This window comes from Bombina bombina, chromosome 4 (genome assembly GCF_027579735.1).
Source record: "Bombina bombina isolate aBomBom1 chromosome 4, aBomBom1.pri, whole genome shotgun sequence".
NCBI classification, from domain to species: domain Eukaryota; kingdom Metazoa; phylum Chordata; class Amphibia; order Anura; family Bombinatoridae; genus Bombina; species Bombina bombina.
This window is the reverse complement of record NC_069502.1, coordinates 300772637-300793112: the sequence shown is the minus strand read 5'-3', so window position 1 is coordinate 300793112 and position 20476 is coordinate 300772637. Positions and strand designations below refer to the sequence as shown.

At 40.7% G+C, this 20476-nt stretch overlaps 1 protein-coding gene across 1 annotated transcript in view; it reads right to left on the bottom strand.

The window, feature by feature from the left end:
• The window catches only part of SLC9A9 (solute carrier family 9 member A9), a 1902281-nt gene that overhangs the window by 1831589 nt on the left and 50216 nt on the right, over positions 1-20476 (bottom strand). Inside the window, exon 2 of the mRNA XM_053710011.1 lies at positions 7167-7369. Coding sequence (XP_053565986.1) covers positions 7167-7369 — 203 coding nt within the window. The remainder of the gene's footprint in view (positions 1-7166; positions 7370-20476) is intronic.

Here is a 20476-nt window from a genome sequence, read left to right as displayed (position 1 = left end):
TCTCTGCCCAGCGAACTATTTTTGAAACTTCTAACATCGCTAGGGAACTTCTTGTTCCCCCTTGATGGTTGATGTAAGCCACAGTCGTGATGTTGTCCGACTGAAATCTGATGTACCTCAGAGTTGCTAACTGAGGCCAAGCCTGAAGAGCATTGAATATCGCTCTCAGTTCCAGAATATTTATTGGAAGGAGTGTCTCCTCCTGAGTCCACGATCCCTGAGCCTTCAGGGAGTTCCAGACTGCACCCCAACCTAAAAGGCTGGCATCTGTTGTTACAATTGTCCGATCTGGTCTGCGAAAGGTCATACCTTTGGACAGATGGACCCGAGATAGCCACCAGAGAAGAGAATCCCTGGTCTCTTGATACAGATTTAGTAGAGGGGACAAATCTGTGTAATCCTTGTTCCACTGACTGAGCATGCATAGTTGCAGCGGTCTGAGATGTAAGCGTGCAAACGGCACTATGTCCATTGCCGCTACCATTAAGCCGATTACTTCCATGCACTGAGCCACCGAAGGGCACAGAATGGAATGAAGAACACGGCAGGAATTTAGAAGCTTTGATAACCTGGACTCCCTCAGGTAAATTTTCATTTCTACAGAATCTATCAGAGTCCCTAGGAAGGAAACTCTTGTGAGTCGGGATAGAGAACTCTTTTCCTCGTTCACTTTCCACCCATGCGACCTCAGAAATGCCAGTACTACGTCCGTATGAGACTTGGCAATTTGGAAGTTTGACGCCTGTATCAGGATGTCGTCTAAATAAGGGGCCACTGCTATGCCCCGCGGCCTTAGGACCGCCAGAAGCGACCCTAGAACCTTCGTAAAGATTCTTGGGGCTGTAGCTAATTCAAAGGGAAGAGCTACAAACTGGTAATGCCTGTCTAGAAAGGCAAACCTGAGAAACCGATGATGATCTTTGTGTATCGGAATGTGAAGATAAGCATCCTTTAAATCCACTGTAGTCATATATTGACCCTTCTGGATCATAGGTAGGATGGTACGAATAGTTTCCATCTTGAATGATGGAACTCTGAGGAATTTGTTTAAGATCTTTAGATCCAAAATTGGTCTAAAGGTTCCCTCTTTTTTGGGAACCACAAACAGATTTGAGTAAAAACCCTGTCCCTGTTCCTCCTTTGGAACTGGATGGATCACTCCCATAACTAGGAGGTCTTGTATACAGTGTAAGAATGCCTCTCTCTTTATCTGGTTTGCAGATAATTGTGAAAGGTGAAATCTCCCTTTTGGGGGGGAAGCTTTGAAGTCCAGAAGATATCCCTGGGATATAATTTCCAACGCCCAGGGATCCTGGACATCTCTTGCCCACTCCTGGGCGAAGAGCGAAAGTCTGCCCCCTACTAGATCCGTTACCGGATAGGGGGCCGTTCCTTCATGCTGTCTTAGAGGCAGCAGCAGGCTTTTTGGCCTGCTTACCTTTGTTCCAGTTCTGGTTTGGTCTCCAGACCGTCTTGGACTGAGCAAAAGTTCCCTCTTGTTTTGCATTAGAGGAAGTTGATGCCGCACCTGCCTTGAAGTTTCGAAAGGCACGAAAATTAGACTGTTTGGCCCTTGATTTGGACCTGTCCTGAGGAAGAGCATGACCTTTTCCTCCAGTGATATCAGCAATAATCTTCTTCAAACCAGGCCCGAATAGGGTCTGCCCCTTGAAGGGAATGTTAAGCAGCTTAGATTTTGAAGTCACGTCAGCTGACCATGATTTAAGCTATAGCGCCCTGCGCGCCTGTATAGCAAAACCAGAATTCTTAGCCGTTAGTTTAGTCAAATGAACAATGGCATCAGAAACAAAAGAATTGGCTAGCTTAAGTGCTCTAAGCTTGCCAAGTATGTCATCCAATGGAGTCGCTACCTGTAAAGCCTCTTCCAGAGACTCAAACCAGAATGCCGCAGTAGCAGTGACAGGAGCAATGCATGCAAGGGGCTGTAGGATAAAACCTTGTTGAATAAACATTTTCTTAAGGTAACCTTCTAATTTTTTATCCATTGGATCTAAAAAAGCACAACTGTCCTCGACAGGGATAGTAGTACGCTTTGCTAGAGTAGAAACTGCTCCCTCCACCTTAGGGACTGTCTGCCATAAGTCCCGTGTGGTGGCGTCTATTGGAAACATTTTTCTAAAAATAGGAGGGGGAGAGAACGGCACACCTGGTCTATCCCATTCCTTATTAATAATTTCTGTAAACCTTTTAGGTATTGGAAAAACATCAGTACACACCGGCACTGCATAGTATTTATCCAGTCTACACAATTTCTCTGGCACTGCAATTGTATCACAGTCATTCAGAGCAGCTAAAACCTCCCTGAGCAACACGCAGAGGTGTTCAAGCTTAAATTTAAATGTAGAAATATCAGAATCAGGTTGCATCATCTTTCCTGAGTCAGAAATATCACCCACAGACTGAAGCTCTCCTTCCTCAGCTTCTGCATATTGTGAGGCAGTATCAGACATGGTTCTTAAAGCGTCAGTATGCTCTGCATTTCGTCTAACCCCAGAGCTATCTCGCTTACCTCTAAATTCAGGTAGTCTGGCTAATACCACTGACAGTGTATTATCCATGACTGCCGCCATGTCTTGTAAATTAATCGCTATGGGCGCCCTAGATGTACTTGGCGCCATTTGAGCGTGAGTCCCTTGAACGGGAGTCAAATGATCTGACACGTGGGGAGAGTTAGTCGGCATAACATCCCCCTGGTCAGATTCCTCTGGTGATAAATTTTTTAAAGACAGAATATGATCTTTATTGCTTAAAGTGAAATCAGTACATTTGGTACACATTCTAAGAGGGGGTTCCACCATGGCTTTTAAACATAATGAACAAGGAGTTTCCTCTATGTCAGACATGTTTGTACAGACTAGCAATGAGACTAGCAAGCTTGGAAAACACTTTAAATCAAGTTAACAAGCAAATATAAAAAATGGTCCTGTGCCTTTAAGAGAAACAAATTTTGTCAAAATTTGAAAAACAGTGAAAAAAGGCAGTAAATCAAACGAAATTTTTACAGTGTATCTAATAAACTAACAGAGCATTGCACCCACTTGCAAATGGATGATTAACCCCTTAGTTCAAAAAACGGATCAAAAAAACGATATAAACGTTTTTTAACAGTCACAACAAACTGCCACAGCCTGCTGTGGCCCTACCTTCCCCAATAAACGACTTTGGAAAGCCTTTGAGCCCTTTAGAGATGTCCTATAGCATTCAGGGGACTCCTGAGGGAAGCTGGATGTCACAGTCTGTAATTTTAACTGCGCAAAAAAGCGCTAAAATTGGCCCCTCCCACTCATACTACAACAGTGGAAAGCCTCAGGAAACTGTTTCTAGGCAAAATTTAAGCCAGCAATGTGGAAAAAAATAGGCCCCAATAAAGTTTTATCACCAAAGCATACATAAAAACGACTAAACATGCCAGCAAACGTTTTATATTGCAATATTATAAGGGTATTACCCCTGAGAGTAAGCATGATACCAGTCGCTATTAAATCACTGTATTCAGGCTTAACTTACATTAATCCGGTATCAGCAGCATTTTCTAGCATTTCCATTTCTAGAAAAAATTGTAACTGCACATACCTCATAGCAGAGTAACCTGCACGCCATTCTCCCGCTGAAGTTACGTCTCTCCTCAGACATATGTGAGAACAGCAATGGATCTTAGTTACAACCTGCTAAGATCATAGAAAACTCAGGCAGATTCTTCTTCTATTTACTGCCTGGGATAAAATAGTACACTCCGGTACCATTTAAAAATAACAAACTTTTGATTGAAGAAAAAAACTAACTATTTTTCACCACTCTCTCTTACTACCTCCATGCTTGTTGAGAGTTGCAAGAGAATGACTGGATATGGCAGTTAGGGGAGGAGCTATATAACAGCTCTGCTGTGGGTGTCCTCTTGCAACTTCCTGTTGGGAATGAGAATATCCCACAAGTAATGGATGATCCGTGGACTGGATACACCTTACAAGAGAAAGCAATATTATCGCTCCACTGAGTAATACCAGTGCATGCTAATGTGCGCTGGTATTATAAAGTTGACAGCAATGGCTCCAATGGGAGCCTCGTTCTGATGCCATACACGGCACAGAACCAAAGTGCAGCGAAGGGGGTAAGTAGCGCAGCGATGGCAGTATATTGCAAATATATATGTATATAAGCATAAACATATATATTTACTGGAAACACACAGTTCCCATAGACCGCAATGTAAAAGCATAGACCATTGAGTTTAGCCCCCAAAAACTGCTAAGTGCAGTTTTCTTTTTTCTTTTCAAATGCTACTCTGTTTAATTTTATAAGCGCTAATTGCTACCGTGAGCTCGCAGTAGCAATAACCAGCCACTTGTAATGGCTGGTTATTTATCGAGGGCCCGCAAATGGGCAAATTTGCCCGCTTGCAGGCGTGTGAAAAATTAACGCCCCCCTTGTAATCTGGACCTTAATCATCCATATTTTACCAAAAGTGGCGAGGTAAGTAAATGTATATATTAATTTATTATTAGGTGAACTTAAAGGGCCATAATACCCAAATGTTTAAACACTTGAAAGTAATGCAGTATAGCTGTAAAAAGCTGACTAGAAAATATCACCTGAACATCTCTATGTAAAAAAAGAAAGATATTTTACCTCAAAAGTTTCTCAGTAGCCACATCCCATTGTAAAGGACTTCTAAGCAACAAATCAGTATGTCTGTCCCGGGACAGCGGAAGGAGCGAGCTTACGTGCACTCTCATCTTATTTCCCTATTCAGCTTAAGGAAGTTTACAATGACATCTCATGAGAGTTAAGTGAAATCTCATTAGATCACAGTAAAAGAGTTCATGACCTCAGCACTGTTGATGCTGATTGGCTGCTGTTCATTTCTTCATTTTTTTTATTTTTGTTTACCTGCAGCTGAGCAGCAGCTGAGTATAATTTTGTACACAGCTCTTTGCTGAGCTGAGGAAAGTGTGAGGTAAAATATCTTTCTTTTTTACATAGAGATGCTCCAGTGATATTTTCAAGTGATTTAGCATATGAGTATTATGTCCCTTTAAATAATGATGGCACAGAACCAATATTTTATATTCAAAACACAAATAGTAGACAATTAATATTGCAAATGTCTCAAAAAGCAAGGGAATTTATCACTCTTTAAATATATGAAATATTATAAATTTTATTTCTAGAAAAATTTATTTCAAATTAGAAAAAACATTTCTGGCAATAAATTAATGAGCAATAACTTGGAGTCAATACAAACTTTATATAGTATAAATGCAAGCAAATTGAATTAAAAACAAACATATCCACGTGGCACCAAAGATGAAAATTAATCTTAATATGTAACTCTATACTATACACTGACCTCCTTATCACCATACATAATGAGGCCCATTTATCAAGCTCCGAATGGAGCTTGAGGGCCCGTGTCTAAAGACCGCTGCTCCATAACCTGTCCACTTGCTCTGATGAGGTGGACAGAGATCACCAAAATTCAACCCGATCGAGTACGATCGGGTTGATTGACACCCCTGCTGGCGGCCGATTGGCCGCGAGTCTGCAGGGGGTGTCGTTGCACCAGCAGCTCACAAGAGCTGCTGGTGCAATGCTGAATACGGAGAGCGTATTGCTCTCCGCATTCAGTGATGTCTGTCGGACCTGATCCGCACTGTTGATAAATAGGCCTCAATGGAAGTAACCAGAGCAGAAAAGGTACTTGAAGCTTGCGGTATATACGGACACCAGTATATGGGAATATTCAATCGAAACCGCAACACCGTAGCTGCTAACTGGCCCCAATGAAAGGGTAGCGCCAATGCAGGTAAATATTGGGGATCCATGCAATTTCACTGAAGCACTCGGTACAAAATCATACATAAACTTAAATGGCAGTAATCCCACTGCACGTGGGGCACAGTAATAGGAGACAATTCACTGGCAATGGAAGAGGAATATACAGAGATGTTCGATAAAGCCTCTGAGGGTATGTGAGCAGGTCTGCTTGCAGTTCATCTGTAATTATACAGCTCCTGGTAAAATAGCAATCTCCATTAACAAAATCATGTGCTCACCATTTGTGCAAGTTGTGCCAGGTTCCCATGCAGTAGTGGAGAATATGCCAAGAAAACAGCTGCTGGTGTCCAGGCAAGCTGAACAAATCACCATCACTGTGTCACGTGGCCAAAAGCGCCAATAGCTGACGCGCGTTTCTCCCCTCACATTGGCTAAGTGAGTTGGGGTTTCACCAGGGCCTATTACTGTGCACCACATGCAGTGGGATTACTGACATTTAAGTTTATGTATGATTTTGTACCAAGTGCTTCAGTGAAATTGCATAGATCACCAAGATTTACCTGCACTGGTGCTACCTTTGAAAGCTTTTATTTGGGCCAGTTAGCGGTGTTTCAGTTTCGATTAAATATTCCCATATACTAGTAACCGTATATGCTACAATTTAATCATCCACTTGTATTAACAGATTGTGTGTTATTCTTTGTGCAAGTCTAGCACAAGAATACATACACTGCACTACTGACTGCACTCCACTTGTAATTTAGCCTTATAAGTACAAGCAAACATGGCAACTTCACAGCACACGTTCACAGTAACTCCTATGTTCCATATTTTATTACAAGCTACCCTGATATCAAGTTTTACTTTAGAATAATATTATATATGAAAAGCAACATTGCATTAAAGGGACAGAAAACACTAAATAAATGCAAGATAGAATGATGTATTCAAAGAAAAGATTAATCTGAGAATACCATGTAAATGTATTTTTTTAGTTTCATTAGTGTTAAGTTTTAATGTCTATAAAACATTGGGAGCTGCCATGTTATAACTTTGTTTTTTTTCTCTGCTGTGGCCAATCAGGGACAGTTATAAATATGTCACTAGAGTGTGCAGCCAATGGCTGTGTGGAATATAACAGTGTTCTGCACTTCCATTTCTAACAGGAACTGAAAAGCTCTCAATTTCAGAATTAAATGACAGGAAAAGGGGACAAAATAAATAATGAAAGTATATTGCAGAGGGTTTTTTTTAAATAAGATTTATCATTTTATATTACCATCTAAAAGTGTTTAATGTCCCTTTAATGTTGACAGATGCAACAAATCGTAGCCTATTAACACCATGCAAATATTCAGCTGCTTTCCTACCTTTTGTAACATTGTGTTTCCATTGTGGTTTTTGATGTTGTGCTTGCTTACTTCTCCCGCATACTCGTACCTATAGACACGGTCAGTGACGTTGATAAGAAGCATACCTGGGTTGCTGTCCAGGTTCTCACAGCCATACATTATACCATTTTCAAAGTCAGAAGATTTTGTGCCATAACGGATAATCAATCCCATCACCAAACCTGCAATATAAATACATAAATTAAATATATTTATTACACTTTAACCCTATTCTGCTCACAACACCATGTGTAGCAAAGCAGACCTATACTTGCTATAGGCCAAAATAATGTAAAGGAAAAGTCAAGGCTTGAAATATACATTTTTATAAATGTATACCTCAATCTTTTTAAAAAGATGACATTTGTCTGTAGCTTACCTAAAAATGGCTCTGCTCATTGTGAATGCTTTTTACATGTGTTCTTAACAATTATAAATTATATTATCAGGAGGCCTTAACTGTAGCTTTTGAAAATCCCTCTTCAATTTCTGCTGATTTTTTTTCTTTTCTATATATGTAATAATTTACATGCAGCTGTGATGTTAATTGAGAAGTTGTCGACAGCTATAATTAGTTTATGGCTCCATTTTAGTACCAGGTTTCCGTTTAAATATTTTGTGCAGTGACAGCAGTCGCTCTTTTCGTGTAGGTGTAAGTTAACGTTGTGTTAATGCTTCCATGCAACGTCAGAATTCTTGAAAATTGCACCGTAACAAATTAGTTGCTATGGTAACCTGACCTTACACAATAACATTTATGTTTAACGTCTGCGCTCCTTGGGCGCGATCCCATATACGGCGCAGGTTTTGGCGCCAGCGTGGCAACCTGTGACGCCCGTAATTTCATCTTGCACTTCGGGATATTACATATACCCCGCCGGCAGTTCCTAAAGTGCCGTAAGTCTGATAAACTAGCGATGTCCAGAAATGAGCGTAACTACAAATTTCTGGAGTCGCTAGTGATTTACGGCACTTTAGAAACTGCCGGCGCCTAAGAAAAGTAAAGATAATTTTAAATCTCCCGTAACAGTCTAACACACCTCCCAAAAATAGCCCGACACGTAAAACCCCTATATCCGCAATCCCCCCCTCTCACTACTAATAATAAATGTATTAACCCCCAGACCGACAACCCCCCACAACGCAATATGCCTTATTATTAACCGCTAAACCGTCATAGCCCACACCGCAAGTAATAACTAAATTATTAACTCCTAAACCGCTATAGCCCACACCGCAATTACCCTATTCTAGTATTAACCCCTAAACCGCCATAGCCCACACCGCAATTAAACTATTCTAGTATTAACCCCTAAACCGCCATAGCCCACACCGCAATTAACCTATTCTAGTATTAACCCTTAAACTGCCATAGCCAACATAGGCTATTAAATGTACTAACCCCTAATCTGCCGCCGCCAACGTCGCAGCCACTATAATAAAGTTATTAACCCCTAAACCTAAGTCTAACCCTAACCCTAACACCCCCCTAACTTAAATATAATTTAAATAAATCTAAATAATATTACTATTATTAACTAAATCATTCCTATTTAAAACTAAATACTTACCTATAAAATAAACCCTAAGATAGCTACAATATAATTAATAATTACATTGTAGCTATTTTAGGATTTATTTTTATTTTACAGGCAACTTTGTATTTATTTTAACTAGGTACAATAGCTATTAAATAGTTAATAATTATTTAATAGCTACCTAGTTAAAATAATTACAAATTTACCAGTAAAATAAAACCTAACCGAAGTTACAATTACACCTAACACTACACTATCATTAAATAATTAAATTAATTAACTACAATTAGCTAAAATTAAAACATAATTTATGCTTACCTGATAAATTTATTTCTCTTGTAGTGTATCCAGTCCACGGATCATCCATTACTTATGGGATATTAACTCCTCCCCAACAGGAAGTGCAAGAGGATTCACCCAGCAGAGCTGCTATATAGCTCCTCCCCTAACTGCCATTACCAGTCATTCGACCGAAAACATGCAGAGAAAGGAAAACCATAGGGTACAGTGGTGACTGTAGTTTAATGGAAAAATTACCTGCCTTAAAGTGACAGGGCGGGCCGTGGACTGGATACACTACAAGAGAAATAAATTTATCAGGTAAGCATAAATTATGTTTTCTCTTGTTAAGTGTATCCAGTCCACGGATCATCCATTACTTATGGGATACCAATACCAAAGCTAAAGTACACGGATGACGGGAGGGACAGGCAGGCTCTTTATACGGAAGGAACCACTGCCTGAAGAACCTTTCTCCCAAAAACAGCCTCCGAAGAAGCAAAAGTGTCAAATTTGTAAAATTTGGAAAAAGTATGAAGAGAAGACCAAGTTGCAGCCTTGCAAATCTGTTCAACAGAAGCCTCATTCTTAAAGGCCCAAGTGGAAGCCACAGCTCTAGTAGAATGTGCTGTAATTCTTTCAGGAGGCTGCTGTCCAGCAGTCTCATAGGCTAACCGTATTATGCTACGAAGCCAAAAGGAGAGAGAGGTAGCCGAAGCTTTTTGACCTCTCCTCTGACCAGAATAAACGACAAACAGGGAAGACGTTTGTCGAAAATCCTTAGTTGCCTGTAGATAAAATTTCAGGGCACGGACTACATCTAGATTGTGTAGCAGACGTTCCTTTTTCGAAGAAGGATTAGGACACAAAGATGTAACCACAATCTCTTGATTGATATTCCTGTTAGTGACCACCTTAGGTAGGAACCCAGGTTTAGTACGCAGAACTACCTTGTCTGAATGAAAAATCAGATAAGGAGAATCACAATGTAAGGCAGATAACTCAGAGACTCTTCGAGCCGAGGAAATCGCCATTAAAAACAGAACTTTCCAAGATAACAACTTGATATCAATGGAATGAAGGGGTTCAAACGGAACCCCCTGTAAAACATTAAGAACTAAGTTCAAACTCCATGGTGGAGCAACAGTTTTAAACACAGGCTTGATCCTAGCTAAAGCCTGACAAAAAGCTTGAACGTCCGGAACTTCTAACAGACGTTTGTGTAAAAGAATGGACAGAGCTGAAATCTGTCCCTTTAAGGAACTAGCGGATAAACCCTTTTCTAAACCTTCTTGTAGAAAAGACAATATCCTCGGAATCCTAACCTTACTCCATGAGTAACTCTTGGATTCGCACCAATATAAGTATTTGCGCCATATCTTATGGTAAATCTTTCTGGTAACAGGCTTCCTAGCCTGTATTAAGGTATCAATAACTGACTCAGAAAAACCACGTTTTGATAAAATCAAGCGTTCAATTTCCAAGCAGTCAGCTTCAGAGAAATTAGATTTTGATGTTTGAAGGGACCCTGGATCAGAAGGTCCTGTTTCAGAGGTAGCGACCAAGGTGGACAGGATGACATGTCCACTAGATCTGCATACCAAGTCCTGCGTGGCCATGCAGGCGTTATTAGAATCACTGATGCTCTCTCCTGTTTGATTCTGGCAATCAATCGAGGAAGCATCGGGAAGGGTGGAAACACATAAGCCATCACGAAGGTCCAAGGTGCTGTCAAAGCATCTATCAGAACCGCTCCCGGATCCCTGGATCTGGACCCGTAACGAGGAAGCTTGGCGTTCTGTCGAGACGCCATGAGATCTATCTCTGGTTTGCCCCAACGTCGAAGTATTTGGGCAAAGACCTCCGGATGAAGTTCCCACTCCCCCGGATGAAAAGTCTGACGACTTAAGAAATCCACCTCCCAGTTCTCCACTCCCGGGATGTGGATTGCTGACAGGTGGCAAGAGTGAGACTCTGCCCAGCGAATTATCTTTGATACTTCCATCATTGCTAGGGAGCTTCTTGTCCCTCCCTGATGGTTGATGTAAGCTACAGTCGTGATGTTGTCCGACTGAAACCTGATGAACCCCCGAGTTGTTAACTGGGGCCAAGCCAGAAGGGCATTGAGAACTGCTCTCAATTCCAGAATGTTTATTGGTAGGAGACTCTCCTCCTGATTCCATTGTCCCTGAGCCTTCAGAGAATTCCAGACAGCGCCCCAACCTAGTAGGCTGGCGTCTGTTGTTACAATTGTCCAGTCCGGCCTGCTGAATGGCATCCCCCTGGACAGATGTGGCCGAGAAAGCCACCATAGAAGAGAATTTCTGGTCTCTTGATCCAGATTCAGAGTAGGGGACAAGTCTGAGTAATCCCCATTCCACTGACTTAGCATGCACAATTGCAGCGGTCTGAGATGTAGACGTGCAAAGGGTACTATGTCCATTGCTGCTACCATTAAGCCTATCACCTCCATGCATTGAGCTACTGACGGGTGTTGAATGGAATGAAGGACACGGCATGCATTTTGAAGCTTTGTTAACCTGTCTTCTGTCAGGTAAATCTTCATTTCTACAGAATCTATAAGAGTCCCCAAGAAGGGAACTCTTGTGAGTGGAAAGAGAGAACTCTTCTTTTCGTTCACCTTCCATCCATGCGACCTTAGAAATGCCAGTACTAACTCTGTATGAGACTTGGCAGTTTGAAAGCTTGAAGCTTGTATCAGAATGTCGTCTAGGTACGGAGCTACCGCAATTCCTCGCGGTCTTAGTACCGCCAGAAGAGCACACAGAACCTTTGTGAAGATTCTCGGAGCCGTAGCCAATCCGAATGGAAGAGCTACAAACTGGTAATGCCTGTCTAGAAAGGCAAACCTTAGAGACCGGTAATGATCTTTGTGAATCGGTATGTGAAGGTAAGCATCCTTTAAATCCACTGTGGTCATGTACTGACCCTTTTGGATCATGGGTAAAATTGTCCGAATAGTTTCCATTTTGAACCTCTTAGGAATTTGTTTAGGATCTTTAAATCCAAGATTGGCCTGAAAGTTCCCTCTTTTTTGGGAACCACAAACAGATTTGAGTAAAACCCTTGTCCTTGTTCCGACCGCGGAACCGGATGGATCACTCCCATTAATAAAAGATCTTGTACGCAGCGTAGAAACGCCTCTTTCTTTATTTGGTTTGTTGACAACCTTGACAGATGAAATCTCCCTCTTGGGGGAGAGAATTTGAAGTCTAGAAGGTATCCCTGAGATATGATCTCTAACGCCCAGGGATCCTGGACATCTCTTGCCCAAGCCTGGGCGAAGAGAGAAAGTCTGCCCCCCACTAGATCCGTTCCCGGATCGGGGGCCCTCGATTCATGCTGTCTTAGGGGCAGCAGCAGGTTTCCTGGCCTGCTTGCCCTTGTTCCAGGACTGGTTAGGTCTCCAGCCTTGTCTGTAGCGAGCAACAGCTCCTTCCTGTTTTGGTGCAGAGGAAGTTGATGCTGCTCCTGCTTTGAAATTACGAAAGGAACGAAAATTAGACTGTCTAGCCTTAGGTTTGGCTCTGTCTTGAGGCAGGACATGGCCTTTACCTCCTGTAATGTCAGCGATAATTTCTTTCAACCCGGGTCCGAATAAGGTCTGCCCTTTGAAAGGTATATTAAGCAATTTAGATTTAGAAGTAACGTCAGCTGACCAGGATTTTAGCCACAGTGCTCTGCGTGCCTGAATGGCGAATCCGGAATTCTTAGCCGTAAGTTTAGTTAAATGTACTACGGCATCTGAAATAAATGAGTTAGCTAACTTAAGGGCTTTAAGCTTGTGTGTAATCTCATCTAATGGAGCTGATTCAAGTGTCTCTTCCAGAGACTCAAACCAAAATGCTGCTGCAGCCGTGACAGGCGCAATGCATGCAAGAGGTTGCAATATAAAACCTTGTTGAACAAACATTTTCTTAAGGTAACCCTCTAACTTTTTATCCATTGGATCTGAAAAGGCACAGCTATCCTCCACCGGGATAGTGCTACGCTTAGCTAAAGTAGAAACTGCTCCCTCCACCTTAGGGACCGTTTGCCATAAGTCCCGTGTGGTGGCGTCTATTGGAAACATCTTTCTAAATATCGGAGGGGGTGAGAACGGCACACCGGGTCTATCCCACTCCTTAGTAACAATTTCAGTAAGTCTCTTAGGTATAGGAAAAACGTCAGTACTCGCCGGTACCGCAAAATATTTATCCAACCTACACATTTTCTCTGGTATTGCAACTGTGTTACAATCATTCAGAGCCGCTAACACCTCCCCTAGTAATACACGGAGGTTTTCCAGCTTAAATTTAAAATTTGAAATATCTGAATCCAGTTTGTTTGGATCAGAACCGTCACCCGCAGAATGAAGCTCTCCGTCCTCATGTTCTGCGAATTGTGACGCAGTGTCTGACATGGCCCTAATATTATCAGCGCACTCTGTTCTCACCCCAGAGTGATCACGCTTACCTCTTAGTTCTGGTAATTTAGCCAAAACTTCAGTCATAACAGTAGCCATATCCTGTAATGTGATTTGTAATGGCCGCCCAGATGTACTCGGCGCTACAATATCACGCACCTCCCGAGCGGGAGATGCAGGTACTGACACGTGAGGCAAGTTAGTCGGCATAACTCTCCCCTCGTTGTTTGGTGAAATATGTTCAATTTGTACAGATTGACTTTTATTTAAAGTAGCATCAATACAGTTAGTACATAAATTTCTATTGGGCTCCACTTTGGCTTTAGCACATATAGCACAGATATCTTCCTCTGAATCAGACATGTTTAACACACTAGCAAATAAACTAGCAACTTGGAAATACTTTTCAAGTAATTTACTATAATATGAAAACGTACTGTGCCTATAAGAAGCACAGAAAAAGTTATGACAGTTGAAAATTAATAAACTGAAAAGTTATAGCATCAAATCTTTGTAAAAAACACAATTTTAGCAAAGGATTGCTCCCATTAGCAAAGGATAACTAACCCTGATAGCAGAAAAAAAAAAAAAAAAAAATACAGAAATAAACGTTTTTTTTTTTTTTTTATCACAGTCAACTACAATCTCACAGCTCTGCTGTGAGTGATTACCTCCCTCAAAACAAGTTTTGAAGACCCCTGAGTTCTGTAGAGATGAACCGGATCATGCAGGGAAGACAATAAACTTCTGACTGAATTTTTTGATGCGTAGCAAAAGCACCAAAAAAGGTCCCTCCCCCTCACACATAACAGTGAGAGAGATCAGTAAACTGTCATAAATTAAATAAAACGACTGCCAAGTGGAAAAAAATAGTGCCCAAAACATTTTTTCACCCAGTACCTCAGAAAATTAAACGATTTTACATGCCAGCAAAAAACGTTTAACATTAATAAATTGAGTGTTATTAAAAAGCCTGTTGCTAGTCCCTGCAAATTAGGCTAAAGTTTTATGCATACAGTATAATTCCAGTGAAGTGCCATTCCCCAGAATACTGAAGTGTAAAATATACATACATGACAGCCTGATACCAGTTGCTGCTACTGCATTTAAGGCTGAGTTTACATTATATCGGTATGGCAGAATTTTCTCATCAATTCCATTGTCAGAAAATAATAAGCTGCTACATACCTCTTTGCAGATTAATCTGCCCGCTGTCCCCTGATCTGAAGTTTACCTCTCCTCAGATGGCCGAGAAACAGCAATATGATCTTAACTACTCCGGCTAAAATCATAGAAAAACTCAGGTAGATTCTTCTTCAAATTCTACCAGAGAAGGAATAACACACTCCGGTGCTATTATAAAATAACAAACTTTTGATTGAAGGTATGAAACTAAGTATAATCACCACAGTCCTCTCACACATCCTATCTATTCGTTGGGTGCAAGAGAATGACTGGTAATGGCAGTTAGGGGAGGAGCTATATAGCAGCTCTGCTGGGTGAATACTCTTGCACTTCCTGTTGGGGAGGAGTTAATATCCCATAAGTAATGGATGATCCGTGGACTGGATACACTTAACAAGAGAAATACAATTAAATAAAATAAACTATAGTACAAAAAAAAACCCCACTAAATTACAGAAAATAAAAAAAATTACAAGACGTTTAAACTAATTACACCTAATCTAAGGCCCCTAATAAAATAAAAAAGCCCCCAAAATAATAAAATTCCCTACCCTATACTAAATTAAAAATAGCCCTTAAAAGGGCTTTTTGCGGGGCATTGCCCCAAAGTAATCAGCTCTTTTACCTGTAAAAAAAGAAATACAACCCCCCAACATTAAAACCCACCACCCACACCCAACCTTACTCTAAAACCCACCCAATCCCCCCACTACCCCATTGAAGATCACCTTACCTTGAGCCGTCTTCACCCAGCCGGGCAGAAGTCTTCATCCGATCCGGGCACAAGAGGTCCTACAGCCTGGCAGAAGTCTTGATCCGATCCGGCAGAAGAGGTCCTCCAACCGGGCAGAAGTCTTCATCCGATCCGGGCAGAAGAGGTCCTCCATCCAGGCAGAAGTCTTCATCCAAGCGGAATCTTCTATCTTCTTCCATCCGGAGCGGAGCAGGTCCATCTTGAAGACATCCGACACGGAGCATCCTTCCTGGCCGATGGACTAACGACGAATGAAGGTTCCTTTAAATGACGTCATCCAAGATGGCGTCCCTTGAATTCTGATTGGCTGATAGGATTCTATCAGCCAATCGGAATTAAGGTAGGAAAAAATCCTATTGGCTGATGCAATCAGCCAAAAGGATTGAAATTCAATCCGATTGGCTGATCCTATTAGCCAATAGGATTGATCTTGCATTCTATTGGCTGATTGTAACAGCCAATAGAATGTGAGGTCAATCCTATTGGCTGATTGCATCAGCCAATAGGATTTTTCATACCTTAATTTCGATTGGCTGATAGAATCCTATCAGCCGATTGGAATTCAAGGGACGCCATCTTGGATGACGTCATTTAAAGGAACCTTCATTCGTCGTTAGTCCGTCGGCCAGGAAGGATGATCCGCGTCGGATGTCTTCAAGATGGACCCGCTCCACTCCGGAAGGAAGAAGATAGAAGATGCCGCTTGGATGAAGAATTCTGCACGGATGGAGGACCTCTTCTGCCCGGATCGGATGAAGACTTCTGCCCGGCTGGGTGAAGACGGCTCAAGATAGGGTGATCTTCAATGGGGTAGTGTTAGGTTTTTTTAAGGGGGGATTGGGTGGGTTTTAGAGTAAGGTTGGGTGTGGGTGGTGGGTTTTAATGTTGGGGGGGTTGTATTTCTTTTTTACAGGTAAAAGAGCTGATTACTTTGGGGCAATGCCCCGCAAAAAGCCCTTTTAAGGGCTATTTGTAATTTAGTATAGGGTAGGGAATTTTATTATTTTGGGGGGGCTTTTTTATTTTATTAGGGGGCTTAGATTAGGTGTAATTAGTTTAAACTTCTTGTAATTTGTTTTATTTTCTGTAATTTAGTGTTTTGTTTTTTTGTACTATAGTTTAGTTTATTTAATTGTATTTTAGTTTAGATAATTGTAGGTAATTTATTTAATTAATTTATTGATAGTGTAGTGTTAGGTGTAATTGTAACTTAGGTTAGGTTTTATTTCACAGGTAAATTTGTAATTATTTTAACTAGGTAGCTATTAAATAGTTATTAACTATTTAATAGCTATTGTACCTAGTTAAAATAAATACAAAGTTGCCTGTAAAATAAAACTAAATCCTAAAATAGCTACAATGTAATTATTAATTATATTGTAGCTATCTTAGGGTTTATTTTATAGGTATTTAGTTTTAAATAGGAATAATTTAGTTAATAATAGTAATATTATTTAGATTTATTTAAATTATATTTAAGTAAGGGGGTGTTAGGGTTAGGGTTAGACTTAGGTTTAGGGGTTAATAACTTTATTATAGTGGCAGCGACGTTGGCTGCAGCAGATTAGGGGTTAATACATTTAATAGCCTATGTGGGCTATGGCAGTTTAGGGGTTAATACTAGAATAGGTTGATTGCGGTGTGGGCTATGGCGGTTTAGGGGTCAATAGAGTTTATTAGTTATTGCGGTGGGGCATTGCGGTTGACAGGTAGATAGACATTGCACATGCGTTAGGTGTCCCATGTTAGTCTATGGGAGTAAAAATTGTGAGCGACGGGAGAAATATATTTTTTAACTATAAGCAACTACTTTTTATTATAATTCAATTTTCTAATATATTAATATATATAATAACATAGCTGCCCTAGACATAGGTCTAGTTTGAATTTTGTATATATGTGCTTGCATATTTTTTGTTTGTAAATGCATATTGATATTTCCTTAAAGGGATACTAAACCTAATTTTTTTCTTTCATGATAAGGATATAGAATGCAATTTTAAGCAACTTTCTAATTTACACCTATTATAAATTTGTATTCGTTCTCTTGCTATCTTTATTTGAAAAAGCAGGAATGTAAGCATAGGAGCCGGACCATTTTTGGTTCAGCACCTGGTTAGCCGCTGCTGATTGGTGACTAAATGTAGCAAACCAATCAGCAAGTGCTACCCAGGTGCTGAACCAAAAATGGGCCAGCTCATAACCTTACATTCCAGCTTTTGCAAATAAAGATAGCAAGGGAATGAAGAAAAATTGATAATAGGAGTAAATTAGAAAGTTGCTTAAAATTGCATGCTCTATCTGAATCATAAAAAAATTGTGGGTTTTGGGTTTAGAACATAAGTGCAACTTATCCTATACATGGGACAACAATAAATATTACATATTACTTTTTTTCCTACATTGAAACACTTGCATTGTTTGCAAGTTTTACAATTTCAATGTGAACCTCTATAACACCTAGTTGAGCTGGATGTAATTTTTTTCAATGTATCAACAGCCAAGTTATTAACAAGGTACAAGGTATTAACGGTTAACGCTTTCATTGGAAACCTGGAGGCCTATTTATCAAGCCGTCAACCGCAAATACACTGGAATTCCGCAGTGTAATTGTGGCAACCCTGATTCGCCTCATTTATCAAAGCCTACAGACCGGCAAAAGTTGAAATTTGTGACGTAACATACGATCCGCCGGTCTAAGTCCAACACAGATCGATGCTTACGTCATTACAGATGTTCCTAATACAAATTCAACACTGACAACTTTTGCTAATTATCAAACTTCTAACAGGTACGCTCGCCACTATTCAGGCCCAGCATACCTGGTTTTCAATCTGCCACCCTGGAGGCCGCGGATGCCATAGGAATCAATGGGAGTCTGAAAGCAACAAAAGCTCATGTTCGATGCTGCCAGATATCCCATTGATTTCTATGCTAGAATAAAAGTTATGTTTACACCTAACACCCTAACATAAGCCCCGAGTCTAAACACCCCTAATCTGCCGCCCCCAACATCGCCGCAACCTACATAAAATATATTAACAAAAGCAATGTTAAAAATAAAGTTAAGCACTAAAAGCAAGGGTGTATATAAGTGATGTATAGATAAACGTGAATGAAGTGTCCAAAAATGTAATATATCTTCAATGTATTACTGGATAGATAGATATATATCAGGAAAGAGACAGAGGCATATATATAGTATCAAATGGAAAATTCCAAGCAGCAATTTATTATACTATTTAAAAACAGATAGGTGTCTAGAATCTAAAACGATACAATGTAAAATAAAGGGACGTCTCCCTTAAACAATGTAATTATACATATAAAATAAACATAAAAGAACAATAAGTTCAGTACTTTTGCTTTATCGAAAGTGTAACAATATCCCAAAATTGAGTAAAGTTGTTTGCTTGCCAAGTGGCAAAAAAGTCAACTATTAGGTTGCAGGCCTTAATTACCCGGTGTGTATGTTTGGCGTTACTGGTTAAAAATAGGAGCGCCTTTTTGTGTAGAGGTAGCGTGACGTCACATTCTATGATAGCAGGTGATGTTACCGTGGCAACCCCTATTCCTAAGTATGTAAGGAAGTCCTAAGGGATATTAAGGCAATCTTTGCGGTCACGAAAATTGACTAGTAGAAATTCTTTGTGCTTCAAATAAGCGGGGTTTTATGTAGACTTCTTGAGCCTTACTTTGGACTTTGCGGTCGCTATTCAATTTTGGGATATCGTTACACTTTCGATAAAGCGCAAGTACTGAACTTATTGTTCTTTTATGTTTATTTTATATGTATAATTACATTGTTTAAGGGAGACGTCCCTTTATTTTACATTGTATCGTTTTAGATTCTAGACACCTATCTGTTTTTAAATAGTATAATAAATTGCTGCTTGGAATTTTCCATTTGATACTATATATATGCCTCTGTCTCTTTCCTGATATATATATACAGGGAGTGCAGAATTATTAGGCAAATGAGTATTTTGACCACATCATCCAATTTATGCATGTTGTCTTACTCCAAGCTGTATAGGCTCGAAAGCCTACTACCAATTAAGCATATTAGGTGATGTGCATCTCTGTAATGAGAAGGGGTGTGGTCTAATGACATCAACACCCTATATCAGGTGTGCATAATTATTAGGCAACTTCCTTTCCTTTGGCAAAATGGGTCAAAAGAAGGACTTGACAGGCTCAGAAAAGTCAAAAATAGTGAGATATCTTGCAGAGGGATGCAGCACTCTTAAAATTGCAAAGCTTCTGAAGTGTGATCATCGAACAATCAAGCGTTTCATTCAAAATAGTCAACAGGGTCGCAAGAAGCGTGTGGAAAAACCAAGGCGCAAAATAACTGCCCATGAACTGAGAAAAGTCAAGCGTGCAGCTGCCAAGATGCCACTTGCCACCAGTTTGGCCATATTTCAGAGCTGCAACATCACTGGAGTGCCCAAAAGCACAAGGTGTGCAATACTCAGAGACATGGCCAAGGTAAGAAAGGCTGAAAGACGACCACCACTGAACAAGACACACAAGCTGAAACGTCAAGACTGGGCCAAGAAATATCTCAAGACTGATTTTTCTAAGGTTTTATGGACTGATGAAATGAGAGTGAGTCTTGATGGGCCAGATGGATGGGCCCGTGGCTGGATTGGTAAAGGGCAGAGAGCTCCAGTCCGACTCAGACGCCAGCAAGGTGGAGGTGGAGTACTGGTTTGGGCTGGTATCATCAAAGATGAGCTTGTGGGGCCTTTTCGGGTTGAGGATGGAGTCAAGCTCAACTCCCAGTCCTACTGCCAGTTTCTGGAAGACACCTTCTTCAAGCAGTGGTACAGGAAGAAGTCTGCATCCTTCAAGAAAAACATGATTTTCATGCAGGACAATGCTCCATCACATGCGTCCAAGTACTCCACAGCGTGGCTGGCAAGAAAGGGTATAAAAGAAGAAAATCTAATGACATGGCCTCCTTGTTCACCTGATCTGAACCCCATTGAGAACCTGTGGTCCATCATCAAATGTGAGATTTACAAGGAGGGAAAACAGTACACCTCTCTGAACAGTGTCTGGGAGGCTGTGGTTGCTGCTGCACGCAATGTTGATGGTGAAC